We start from the raw sequence: 14,381 nt of genomic DNA, 5'->3' as shown, positions 1-14,381 counted from the left end.
TCGTACAACAGGGTTGGGTAAACTTTCAACTTTGTCTCTAGGTGAATGCCACAGCATTCCCAAACCCTTGCTCCGAATCTTCCACAATATGCACCAGTTTATTCATATACAAAGCTATTCCTGCAGCGGGAATCAGTGAACTTGTCACACGGTAAAGTCGACACAGCTGAAAAACGTGTGGCGAGTTCATCGAAAAAAAAGTATCCAAATATAACAGTGAACTCGTCACACCACCTCCCCCGTGTAAAGCCACCAGCCATCTTGTACCATTTTAGATTTGTTTTATTGCATACAGTAAGGGTATGCAAATTTTAACAGTTAACAGGTTTTATATATTGCACCCAAAAATGTGTCTGTTTTCTCTTCAAAAAGTTGAAACAGAAAGGATGACATGTGTAGATTTTGATTGAATAAACTCTGGTTTTGTATTTTAAATACAGGGTGATCCAAAAACAAAAACTGTACAAATTGTTTTGTAAATATCTTCCTCTATACTGAAGTTTTGTGTTTCAGATTTGAATATCATTTGGAAGCCAAAAGGAATTTGTCTGATATTATTTTTAGAATATGTACTGAATATTTACAGTGTATGTGGCTTAAAACACTCATGGTTTAGTAGGTCCTTGTGTTTGGACACCATTGAACATTTCGAACGACTCGTTAAAAAAGTGTCGAGTCCAAAGGGGGGGCATGTAGAGCACTACTTCTAGGAATTTCAGAATGAAATTGACAGTTTTTTTAAACTCTGTAAAAGAAATTAATCATTGTTTAAATGTTACAGGGATGGAAAATTAAATGTCAAAGAGAAAAGATAGAAAGAAGTCAACCAACCTTTTCACTTCCTTTACAAGATTTTTAAAAATTAGCGAAATTGGCGTTTTTGGGTGCTTTTTTCTGTAAGCCTTTTCCGTTTTCAAAAAAAATTTCTTCTTCATGGATTTTATGTCAAACAAATTCCTTTTGAATGAACTATGTCTATTCCAAATTACAGCCTTCTAAAAAACAATTTTTGTGCAAGATATTCAGAAAAAAGGTTGTACAGTTGTTTTTTTATCACCCTCTATATTATTAATTAAAGGTTGACATGTGTGGGTTTGCCTGCCAATCCAAGGTGACTAGCCACACGTTTTTCACAAGTATGAGTAGGCCTATGTGATGAGATAACTGTGACGAGATCACTGGAGGTGTGAGACAACTTTATCGTGTGACGAATTAACTGGAAGCCTCTGCATCGATGAGAACATTTGAAGATAGCGTACTACCAAGATATTTTAAGCTATCAACATTTTTCAGCGATACGTTATGTATTTTTGATTTCATAAGGGAGAGTCTGCAAATCACCAAGGACAGGCTGGAAGAGGTCTTCCATCTTTATTGTGCTTATTGTCAGTCCTAAGTTCTCACATGCATGTTAAAAAAGATCAACACAGTTTTGCATGCTGGATTCTTCATGAGCAAGCAATGCATAGTCATCAGCAAATAGCAGTTCACAGACAGGAATCAAGCTAGTTTTTGTTTTTGCTTGCGGCCTATGGGAATTGAAAACTTTACCACCCAGTCTGTGCCTGATATCAACGCCAGCATGGGAGCTCTGGAAGGCATCAAATATCACCGCTAAGAACGTTATGCTGAAAAGTGTTGATGCCAACACACAGACGTGCTACAATCCATTTGTCTCACATCCATTGCTCTTGAAACTGGTTTTCATGCTGTCATGAAATTGGAAAACCATAGCAATGAATTTTAGTGGGCAACTTGGGTAGCGATAAGATTATATTACAGCCCCGCTGAATATAAGCAGCTGCGTCATTTCTTGGGGTTATTAACATCAACAAATATCTGTACCCACATGTAAATGAATGACACTTACTTACTTTATCTTTTTCCCTTACTTCAAATAGCTGGATCAAGTGTCTGGCTTTCAAAATTATATAAAGATAACAAAACCAAAGCTATCACTGCAGAAATAATCAATAAGGGTACATTAAAAGTGTTCATTCACACTAAAAATTTCCTCACATCATTATTGGTATAGTGTGAAGGTTCTTTTATCTTAAAAGAAAGAAAATAGTTCACAAAGTGGTGCAAGAAGAACTTTTGGGAGGCTTTGAAGGCTTTTGGGGTGAAGGTGATCTTTCTTGTTTTGAAGGTGAAGAAATGTCCTTCTTCTCAGGTGAAGGTGTCTGTTCAGATCTTTCCTGGTTTTTGCCTGAAGCCGGTTTACTCTGAGGTGAACTTTTTGCTTCTGTTGCTTTCCTGGGGCTCACTGAACGTGCTTTCTGTGGTGGAGGGCGAGATTGACCTGCCGATAGAAAAACGCAGTGGTCATACATTAAAAATAGCCACCACACAACAACCCCCCCCCCCCTCCTCACCGCAGAACAGATTTCAATAACACAAATTCTGGATAAGCAGCTGCGTGAAGGGTTAGCCAAAATGTATGTCATATGTTGTTGTAGTTTCCTTTTTCAAGGATCTTTTTTATCTGAATCCTTCCCAGAGCTGAGGGTCTTCAAGCTTTATGAGATGAATAGAAATGAGAAATATCCAATGCATTATACGAATGTGTGAGTGTGTTTGAGTGTGTGTGTGTGTGTGTGTGTGTGTGTGTGTGTGAGTGTGTGTGTGTGTGTGTGTGTGTGTGTGTGTGTGTGTGTCTGTGTGTGTACGTGTTGGTGTGTGTGTATGTGTGTTCGCACGCACATGGGTTTGTCTATATATAATATCCATGTATGTTTTTATACAGGTGTTTAATAACTATAAATAAACAATCTTCATAACGGATTCTCATAGCACAAATTTGTTAAAAAAGGGGGAAGGGTGCAGTTCAGTAAATTTTCAAAAAAGAGCTTTTCCTCGACGCTCAACAAAGGCTGAATACTCACTTCTTCAACAAGGCACTGTCATTTGTGTTGCTTTCATTCTCTTGGGAGCCTTTTTTCACAGGTCCCATTATCTACCATTGCGTTAAGCAGCTGTCCATCCATCCATCTATTGATCCATCCATCCATTCATCCGCCTATCTACAAGCATATGATTTTCTGTCTGGCTGTATTATGTATTGTGAAACGTGGACATCCAAAGAAGGATACAAGTACTGGAGATGAGATGTGTTCGCAAACTCCTCGATATCTTGTACAGAGATCACACAACTAATGAGGCTGTGAGAACCAAAATTGGAAATGCCATTTGGCTGTGAAAGACCTCCTGACCAATAAAAAGACACAAACTGAGGTGATGCAAGCACGTCATACGATTATCCGAACTGGACAATTCTACAGCAAGCAACACAAGAATGGAGAATAAGAGGCAAACAGAGGAAACGATGGGAAGACCAATCAAAGAATGGACTAGCAGTGACTAGAACATCATACTGTGGAAAGCTGAGAACAATGAGGAATGAATTAAGCTGGTCGCAAAATCTAGTTGTGCCCCAACGTAAGCCAGACTACAGACTAGGTGAAGGAGAAGGAGAATGTTCATGTGTGTCTGTTTGCCTATGTCATCATCCATCTATTTGAGTTGAGCAAATGATCTTTGTTTTATATATATGTGTATGTGTGCACATCCACACACATGCCTGTACATGTTTGTGTCAGTATCAGTGTCAAAGAAAGAACTCATCTAGACAACAAAGGAAGAATATGATTCTGGACTTCCGATTACACTCACCTGTCTAGATGCAAACACAAGAAACGAAAAAAGCCAATGCTAGAGCTCACTCTCATTGTGAACCCTTTTTTTTTGGTTGCTGAAATCAGAGTTTTACCTGACTGGAAAACTGCAGATGGGCGTGACCATGGTCCACCCTGAGATGACTGCTGCGAAGGGGGAGGACGTATTGCTCCTTTCCCATTCTCAGAAGTTTTGGATTCAGTTTTGTTCGACCTTGCAGCAGTTCCAGATGACGTTTTTGACAGTTGAGAAGAGGAGGATTGCTGAGAGATTGGACGTTGTGTGTGTTTACTATTTGACTTTTGCTGAGATGGAGGGGGGCGGAGTCCCCCTTCTTGTTTTTGCTGTGATGGCGGAGGGCGGGGTTTTTCCTGTTTTCGTTGAGATGGTGGAGGGCGGGGTCTTTCAGGTTTTTGTTGAGATGGAGGAGGGTGAGACTCTACTAGTTTTTGCCGAGATGGTGGAGGGGAAGGTTCATGAGGCTTCTGCTGCTTGGTCTTCACCGTTGTCCTTCTGACGGATGCTGCAGCAGGAGTTGCTGACTTTTCTTCTACAGTCATCCTTTCCTCTTTCTCAGGCACTTTACCAAAGGGTACAATGTTTTCTTTCTCTCTTTGTTCTTTACTGCTTTTTTTACTTGAGTCCTCATTATCCAATTTAGACTGAACTGGTTCAACCACTACTTTCTGGTCACTTTTTAAAGCTTTATTGGCAGGTTCAGGTTCAAATTCTCGTTTTTGACTTTTATTATCAATACTTTCATGACTTGGCTCCCTCTTGCCTGATTTAAATTGCACTGATTTACCCGTGTCTGATGACGTAGGGCCTGGTTTCTTGTCACTTTCTGATGTTGTTTCCTTCTTCTCTTCTGTTTTGGCTGCCAGTTCTGGAGCATGCTCGTTGATCTTGTCTAGAAGCTCTTGGAACTTTGGACCACTCCATTCTGTCTGAGCCTTTTCCTGGGGAACAAGGAGCTGGCATTTATATGTTCTGTGGATTTGTGTTATTAACATCTAAAAAAATAAAAACAGTTTTGTTCTTTTTTAACTTCATTTTAAGAAAGGAAAAGGCTAAAACTTATCTATTTCATGTAAAACACTCGAGAGAATAATTGATTCTAACCTTACTATCTGCATTGTTCAAACTTAGGAATGATACATGATGAATTAACTTCTGAATAATAAAATAAATTTATGAAGTTGCTAAAGAGTTTAAAAATCATAAACAGATTAATTGCAGGAAAAATAGCTACGACATCTTAACCATCACTATTCACCTCTATTCATATTTCTCTTACAATTTTACTACTATGCAGATGTCCTGTTTGTAGACAAATGAAAAGTACTTTACTGTAACAAAAAAAAAGGAATGGAATTACCAGTGGATATATCAAATCTACTCGTGTAACAACATCTTTCTGGGATTTTTGGAAGAAACTACGCAATTTATGATACTTACTGAAAATATTATAGCAATTTTCTATTCAAAGATTATATTTTGAAAATAAAGTGGAATGCAAGGAAATAAATTCTTTGAGCACAGCATGCTACAAGATAAAACGTTTTAAAAAGTGGATATCATGTAGAAATATCTGACACAGATGTGACGCATTGTTAACACGTGTGACCTCCAGGTACCTGTGCAAAATCGATATAGAGCAGTTGCGTCATGACCATGCTCATTGGTCCAGCTGGCGGCCACGTCATCTTCTCCAGGAGAAGTGGAACCAGCGGTTTCTTGAGCGCGTCTGCCAGACTGACCTCTCTCCGGCAGTTGGCGGACAGAGAATATTTCTGGGTCACACACGATAGGACCACTCTACTGCCGCGTACACCACGGTCAATCTTGTCGTAAAGGGAGTCGCCACCACCCATCTGTTTGATGTCCAGCCAGCAGGTGAAGCCCAAGGAGGTGAGTCGCTCATAGAGCTTGATGATATTTGGCTGTTTTCCCCACTGGTAGGAGATGAACACGTCTGGGGACTCGGCTGCCTAGAGAGGGGCAAAGGGGTGTGGAAGTGCAAGTACACAGAGAGAAAACAGGGATTACTACTTTAGAAAATTTGTGCACAGGTAATTTTCTAAAAATACATCGGTCTGTATTCTTAAAAACTTGACAGAAAAGAAAGCAATAAAAATTTGCTGAGCAGGTAAAACTTTGTAGCTTTTTTAAGGTAGCAAAATGCCTGAAAGTGAAAGGGTAAAAATTACTCTGCTCTTCTTCTTTGCCTAAACAAGCTATGATCCACAAAAAACCCTTTTTGTCCTATGTCTTGAAATTCCTCAGACACAGGTTCATACCTTTGATGTAATATTATATAAAAATTTGTACCATTCTTTGTTTATTTGTTGCTGGATTTATTGGGTTCAAATATTTCAACTTTCATATTACCTGTTTATCGAGTTCTTCTTGTTGCTTCTGAGAACCTTTGCCTCCGCCACGTGTCTTGCTCTTGTCAATCTTGATTTCTTCCACTTTTGGCATCCACCAGTTTCGGTACACTAATGGAAACAAATTATGTTGAGTGAGCAGTGACTGGCTCAACATGAAGAATAAATCCCACAGTATTAAAAAAAATTTGGTTCACACAGAACAGGTATGAAAAAGAAACTAACTAATGTTCAACAACAGGGAAGGACAAATGGATTAAGACAAAATACAGGTAGACTGAGACAAAGAGCATAAATAATTCTAACTCTTGCTATAACAACGAAACCCAAACAAAAGAAAAGAAAAGAAACATAAACTGGTCTCTGGAAAACATTAGTCAGTCTTGCTGGAACATGATTCTCCTCACAAGATAATGACTAAAGAGTATTTCTAAAACTTACCCTTGTAAGAATAAATAATGTATCTCCGATTCAGCAAACTCGGATTTAACGAAAACTTGTGATTCAACGAAATGTGATAGATTCCCTATTTTTTAAAAATTAATTGAAATCAACAAAATAACTTCAATTCGAACACATAAATGAGCAAATTCTAATTCAATGAAGTCACATTGTACCATATCAACTCTATTCAAAGAAACCATCAATTGCACTTGCACTGTGGATCATTATTCATTTAGCCTAACTTATTGCATACAATTTATACTTCCAATTAGAAGCCTTCCTTTAGCACTAACAAGTGCGTTTTCGATACATGTGTACAACATGACGCATCTTAGTGTGTGCCAGGGTTAAGAGAGGTCGGACAGGTGGTTGTTAGTGCGTGTGTCGGAAGGGAAAAATCTAGACATGAGATGTAAATCTACATATTGAATTGTATGCTCGTCTGTGGAAACAGACGTTGCCGTATGCTAAACCCTACATTGTAACACAATTTGTTGCTCACATTGCCATAAAACAACACTCGCATTCAATAAAATTGAGGGTCAGGCCCAATGACTTCATCAGACTCTAGTTTCACTGTAATGGATGCAGTACATCTTTGTTATGCTAAAACATGGATGCAAACATATAAGCACCAGTTCTCCACATGCCCTTTTCCTCCCATTTGTCCTTGCTTTACAGTTCCTTAAATAACTTAATAATTCATGCTACAACTTACCAGGCTGTATCTTTCCCTCATCGGGGGGCAGACCAAGCATAGAGAGCTGCATGAGAAGTTCCTGAAACTTGTCCCCTGGCCAGTAGCGCTGGTCATCTAGTTCCTCTCCCGCCCGCTGATAGAAACGAATGAACAGGAACTCGGAGAAGATGGGACCCATGGAGCCAGGAGGTGGCCACACGCACTTCTCCATCAGTAGTGGGATCAGAGATTTGTTTAGGCCAACAGATAGGTTCACCTGGAACATGAGAGTGAAAGTGAAAAAGTGAAACTAGGGTAACAGTCGATCGAAATACAAAAGCACAAGTACCATTTACAAATCAAAGGAATGTATGATTTCTGTTAAGTGTTGAGGGGAGATGCAGCTCTTTCCATTGGGAACTTTTGATACTATGACCTCATAAACATTTCTAAAAGAGACTCCAAACTAGAGCTGGGTCCCGAGCACGAGAACGGAACTGAATCGCCACTCTTGCCTGCGGAACGTGATTCACGATTCACTTCAGCGGAACACGGAACAGTATCGCCAAACGATTCCCGATTCACTCCCCTGTCGCTGTCACCACCATGTCGCTTGTTTTACCTACTGCTGAGTCGAGTCATGAGCGCAAGAACGGAACAGAACACTTAGTATGGCTCCCCTTATTTTACAAAAGATGGTATAGTCTAACCCCCCTATTAAAACAAAATGAACGGGGTCCAAACAATAGACTGAAGGAATTTTATGGAGCCATTGTTTTAGCGAATCATGGGGTTGGGGGGGGGGGGGTGAATTTATGGGGGTCACTAATTGAGGTCAGTTGATAGAGCAGCGCAACAAAGGGTGTGGGGCGGAGAGGATGGCGGAACAACAAGAGTGGGACTCGCGCTCGCCAAGTGGCGTTGAAATGACACTGTTCCGTTTCAGTCAGTGTTCCGCCACAGCTCCATGAGCGCTCGCGTACTCGCGATTCATTGAAGCCGACTGAATCGTGAATCGCCACTCTCAAATTTGACGAGCAGGATCCAGCCCTACTCCAAACCCTTTACCACATTGCCACTGGCAGCCTTCCAGTTTAACCCAGGAAATGTGGTGATGAAGCGTTACGGTACATTGCTTCTTGAACAGGCAGGAAATACATTGGTAAGAGGAAGAACTACACATGTCATGTGTTTATGGACAGATTCAAGGCACATAATCATATAATTAAGGTATTGGAATGCTTAAGTATGCATTATGCACATGTAACACTTGCTAACTGAATTGCAGATAGATTTATTTACTGGATACTGGAGATCAAGAATGTTTGAGGGAGAATAACAATAAGAGAAAAAGATACACAGATCAAAAACATGCATCTCAGCAAGCTGACTTTGACAACGATTTCTATGTCTTGTTCAACAAATGAAATTCTGTAAGAGGCTAGTTTTTGCAACGAACTTCCATTTTGATAAGACATGGTGGGACTGCCAAACTGCCTTGATTTAGACAAATCTAATATTGAAACCCAATGTGTTATCAACTGATCTAGAGGTTCTCCAAAAACAAGATTATATAACTGGACATCACAGCACAATGTTGGGTACAATGCAGGAAATCTCCCTGTTTATTTATTAGGACTCTTTGACTTGTCACACACTGCCTTTCTTGAAAGTTAGGATGTGAAAAAAAACAACTGAGTATTGACGCTCAACTAACAAACTATAACGAGACAATTAACAACATTCTAAGTACACCCCCCCCCCTCCCTCAACCCTTCCAAACTGGTTTGATAAGTTTTGTTTGAGTTTATCACATTCTCTTTTTTTACAAAAATATTTTTTCATACTCACCTCCCTATTACAGTTTGGTGATTTGGCGTATTTTTCTGTTACACAACTGATGACAACTTTGGCGGCCCGAATACCGTTGTCAATCTTTTCGAACAGTTTGTCTCCTCCACCCATCTGACCGATGTCCAGCCAGCACTCATAGCCCGCCATCTCCAGGTGCTGTTTGAGTAGTTTCACTTCCTCCTGGTGACCCCACTGGTAGCTGATGAAGATGGGGGGAGGGGAGGCGTACTCAAAGTCCTCGTCTTCCACCACCGCCTCTGTGAACACAATTGAATACAACTGTTTGCTTTGCTTCCTCAAGCATTTAATCTCCAGTTGGGGCAGAAATGTTAAAGTTATGTTTCCCAAGGGGAAAACATGAAATTAAAGAAAGTAATATGAACATATGTCCAAAAAAAATCAATTTTCAAGAAAATGGATGATCATGGAAACAGGTACTGGAAACAAATAATGTTTAGAGAAAAAGGGCTTGGAGTTTGTCCTTAAAAATTGGAATTGACACCGAAATTTTAAGACGACAAGTAGCCTACATGAAGCTCAATTCAAGCCAATGAGCGAAATGATCTTCTACAATAACGAAGATCATCTATGATAAGAACCACAAGATGAGAAGAAGAGAAAGATGACAAACCAGCATTTTTCATAGCGTTCTCCACAATGATAGCTGCATCCATCCTGTTCATTTCTTGCAGTTGTGTCAGGATGGCAAAGCTTGCCTCACTAGTTTTGCGAGTGGCATACCTGTTATAGAGACAAGAAAATTAGGCCTATAAGACAAGGAGTTCGGATTATCTGTCTGTTCTCTTTTCTATCACTTCCCACACTTACGTTAGAGTACACAGTATACTTGAGTAATGGAATGCCTGAAGTAAAGGCAGTTTGGTTTAAACCACACATTGGCACAAAAAGGCTTGCATCCAACACAATCCACTTAGCATTGTGGTCAATCAACAAAAAACAAAATTTTCGCTACAAAAGTAGACACACTGGTTTTGGGTGTATATCAGGGTAAACAAGTACATATATATCAGAGAAACTTTATGAGAAATGGTTGCGACCCCCATCATTACAGAGACAAGAGGGAAAGTAGTCATTATTATTGTAATCATTCCAGAACTCTTAGCCCAAGTCATTTCGCACTGCAATAACTCTACCCACAATACTGAATTGGAATGCATTTTAAAGTACTTATGCATATATTTAGGCTTCCATTTAAGAAAGAATCATGAGTACACGTACCTGGTACTCGAACCATTCGCTATACTATATGAAACAAGTAGAAAAATTATTTACAGCTGAATCGGAAAGTCTTTAGGGAAGAGTCCCCATGGTGATGCTAATTTCTAACTAGCTACTGATTAAAAGCATTCAAATGAACCTGACAAAATCTGTTACAAATACATGAAGAAGCCATTACTACAACATAATGTCTTTTCTCTGAACACTAATCCTACAATTATATTACAAAAAGAGTTGTGACATGGTTCAGGAGTGTCAGCGAGGACCCAAAGATGATGTTATGAATCATTCTTAGTACTGAAAGAAAACTAAAGATGAATCAAGTTTCTTCAATAGATGCAAGTGACTAGCAACAAAACTGAAAAAGGCGTTTGATTTTTTGTTGTTCATTTGCGTAAAGAGGCACAAATCAACACAATGATCTTTCATTTATCACTGGTAAGATGCAAGAAAGGCAAGCAAACATAAAAGAGGGAAAGGAAGGGAACAGGACAGACCAGTAGTGTGCTTCTACCACCTGCAAGAGGTGAGGGCAGGGGTAGAAACAAAAGATCATAAAAACATGCTTATCGGATATACTCACCATTCATTGAGCATTGCCATACATGGGTCTGCCTGCTGGGCCCAGCTTCTGATGTCATCATTGCTATAGCCCAGTCGAGAGCTTAGCAGACGCCAGTCATGCTCAGACTCAGGGTTCAACAACTTGGACACATCACGTGACCAATATGGAGCATGGCTTAGCGTCTGAAGAGGAGGAAACATGGTAAGAAATGCAATAAAAACCCAGCTTTTTTAGCTTTAAAACCAAATGAGAGAGAGAGAGAGAGAGAGAGAGAGAGAGAGCGAGGAGAGAAAGATGGTTTCACATGGAAAATCTACAAATGCACATATATTCTAAAAATAAATCATTCCTCTCATTAAAACTGGTAAAAGGTGAAGTTTTAATTGATGCGTGATTTGATGCTCACAGCTGATACCTTCACTTCCCTGCTGAATTCATATTATTACTGTATCAACAGCAACAATGTCAAAAGTAGTCAAACAATTCCAGTAATCCAAACAACAGCACCAACATCATGATACTACCAGTCACTTATAATGGCAAAAAGAACAGAGAAAACCATCTTCAACATCACTCTCACTCTCTCTGTCTCTCTGTACCTCTGTCTCTTCCTCCCTCTCTCCCCTCAACTTTCATACAAAAGACCTCCAACACCAACACATACCCGCACACATGTGCACACATATATATGCACACACACACACTTACACACACAAACACACACAGGTATGCAAGCACATACATGAATGTGCACTTTCACAAACACACAAGTGCAAACACACATCCGCACTCACAAACAAACACAAGCAAAAATGTACACATGTAAACACATGCTCACACACACACACACAAACACATCAAAACTCTAAATATTTACCTTTTGGTCAATCTCTTCCACTTTGGCTACTGTCTCCTCTACTGTCTCCTCAACCTGGTCTAACTTTTGACCCTGTTCATTGACCTCATTTTTTACAGTATCCAGTTCCTGTCCTTGTCGATCAACGTCACTGCGGACTTCGGCAATGGCGTCTTCTGTTTCTTCCACTCTGCCTACGAGGTCATTCAGTTCATCCTGTTGGCCTTCCAGTTGCTTGCGTAAGTCATCAGGGCTGGAAGCAGAAATAAACAAATAAACAACAAATATATGTGTCTTGATGCGGTGGAATCCGGCACTCATCAATTTTTGGGCCTAAGGAGTTATTAGTGTCATCTTAAAGGTTGCTCATTTGCCTTGCTTTCGATGAAGAAGATATCCATTTATCTCAAATATACCTCGAGATATTTGCAATTGAAGGAGGTGGGGTCGCCTGGTTTCAGAAGTAAAATTAGCGAAAAAATGGTAGTCAAAGTTTGGTGACTTCCTTAGCTTAAGAGTCCTTGGAAACTGCAAATAATTCAAATTTTTAAAGCCTTTAATCAATGTTTTTCCATAAAATTCGCACATAACAGTGTTTTTAAATGGACATACAAGATGTTGAACAAAAAACCACAAATTTGAAAAAAAATTCCAAACTGGCCGAAAAATGCCGATTTTTAGTAGGCCTATCTCATTTATTTTGATGAGCGCCTGATTTCATTACACTGCCTCACATATCATCGTAAGCAATCCACTTTAGTCCAAATGTTTAGAATTTAAAATTTTTTTTAACCATCCCAAAGCTCTATCAAAGATGCACCTTTCAACATTATCAAAATGCAGTTTAATGTTATGGTCAAAGCTTACAATGTTCTTGCTTTTAATGATTCCTGATCTCATAGGAACAACACAACAAAACTAGTTTTTTGTCTCTGGTATAAAGATTACCCAAATGGACTTGAGTGGATAGCTTGTGACACCAATGATTTGTCCTATGTTTGCTTTTCTCCATGAAACAAGATGCTGCCTTTTCTCAAACAGCACTACAACTTGAGTACTTTGAAGAATTAATCAACAAAGAATTCATGAATAATGAGGGCCGAATGAAAAAAACAAAAACATTTCGCAATCCTTGCCCCCACCCCCCCTTCCCCTTTCTCCAAAACTAATGCATGCTCTATGCCCTTCTGCCCTGGTTGAAAAGAGAGAGAGAGAGAGAGAGAGAGAGAGAGAGAGAGAGAGAGAGAGAGAGAGAGAGAGAGAGAGAGAGAGAGAGAGAGAGTAGGGTATCAGTGGATAAATATATATATACGTTCAGAATCATGAAAATCTCGCTGTCATGTTCTTTGGAATATTCAGTGCTACCTTTCTTTAATTTTTTTAGGTCTGAAGAGGGTGGTTTCTTTTATAAAGTATCACTAAGACTTGTATCACATAAATTATATAGATAGAAAAAAACAGAAAAAAAGAATGAGAGCACTGAAGAAAGGCTTACGTTTTTCCGTCAATCATATCCAGTATGGTTTGCTGCAAGCTTTGACCATCAGCATCAGCAATCTGCAGATTCTCCACCTCAGACCGACGTGGCTTCAGTAAGTCTGGATACTTGAAGCCGATGATACGAGCTGCATTCAAAGAGGTCAGTAGATTTGCCTTGTCCTGGTTTGTCCTGACACTTTTAAAGAGAAAGTCCAGGGCCTTGGGGGCAACTTTCTGCATTCAGACGAGAAACCAAAAGATTTCATAAACACTTTTAGCACTCTTTTCAGAGGTCAAGTTCTTTCTGTCAGGATGTAAAAAGGACTAACCTACATGATCAGATGCTTTGCAGACTTGAACAGATCCTGTAAACAGAGCTTGAACTAAAGAGAAATGAAAGTTCTTTTATGTCTCATACACTTTCAGTAATTGTCAGAATAGCCAGAGCTTTTCTTCAGCTAAATGTGTCCCCAGTACATCACGAGATTTGTTAATTTAATCCAATCATCAAAATAGCTAACTAACCACACAGAATCTGCCACTGAACCTAATCAACTGCAAGCAACACAGAAAACAACAAACTAATATAAAAGACATAGGTACATCCTTGGCTAACAGGTTTCTATCCATTCGCTGTTGTCACTCATATGTCTTGGTAAGCTCAGCTTTAATTTGTTACATGTCTGGTTGGAATCTATGTTCATGTGAGAATGGTATCCATGTTCTTTATCCTGCCAGAGACATATTATTAGAATTATCTGTGATATGTTCTATAGGCTTCCATTTATATAATTTATGAGAATTCACCAACCCAATAATAAAACTATACAGATAAATTCTTTATAACTCTGACCTTATCGTGAAGAGCCAAAGAGCTGATCATGTTGTTGATCCAGGAAGACAGCATCGGGTTCAGTCCTGAGGTGTCCATTAACTTATCTATGTGTTTGACCATGGCCTCTGGACGTCGCTTACACAGTTCTTCCAATATTTGCAGCAATGTCACTTGGTTGCCCATGTCTTCTTTAGACTTCACCAGTATAGCACCCATGTCTTTTTCTATGAAAATCTGCTCCAACAGAAGGTATTTGGATTGAGTTAATACTAATGTATTACAATGCATTTATTTGTGTAATCCATCCATCCTGTCTGTCTGTCTGTCTGTCTGTCTGTCTGTCTGTCTGTCTGTCTGTCTGTCTG

At 39.4% G+C, this 14,381-nt stretch overlaps 1 protein-coding gene across 1 annotated transcript in view; it reads right to left on the bottom strand.

The window, feature by feature from the left end:
• Positions 1–1,345: 1,345 nt before the first annotated feature.
• The window catches only part of LOC101855561, a gene marked incomplete at its 5' end in the record, with an annotated part of 31,826 nt that continues 18,790 nt past the window's right edge, over positions 1,346–14,381 (bottom strand). The window contains 11 exon segments of the mRNA XM_013082375.2: positions 1,346–2,302; positions 3,770–4,634; positions 5,313–5,666; positions 6,067–6,176; positions 7,228–7,465; positions 9,040–9,299; positions 9,674–9,783; positions 10,865–11,028; positions 11,724–11,955; positions 13,198–13,415; positions 14,035–14,250. Of these exon segments, the coding sequence (XP_012937829.1) occupies positions 2,073–2,302; positions 3,770–4,634; positions 5,313–5,666; positions 6,067–6,176; positions 7,228–7,465; positions 9,040–9,299; positions 9,674–9,783; positions 10,865–11,028; positions 11,724–11,955; positions 13,198–13,415; positions 14,035–14,250 (2,997 nt within the window). The 3' untranslated portion in view covers positions 1,346–2,072.

The sequence above is a fragment of the Aplysia californica genome, unplaced genomic scaffold (genome assembly GCF_000002075.1).
Source record: "Aplysia californica isolate F4 #8 unplaced genomic scaffold, AplCal3.0 scaffold00171, whole genome shotgun sequence".
Lineage (NCBI taxonomy): Eukaryota > Metazoa > Mollusca > Gastropoda > Aplysiida > Aplysiidae > Aplysia > Aplysia californica.
This window is presented reverse-complemented; position numbering and strand designations above follow the sequence as displayed.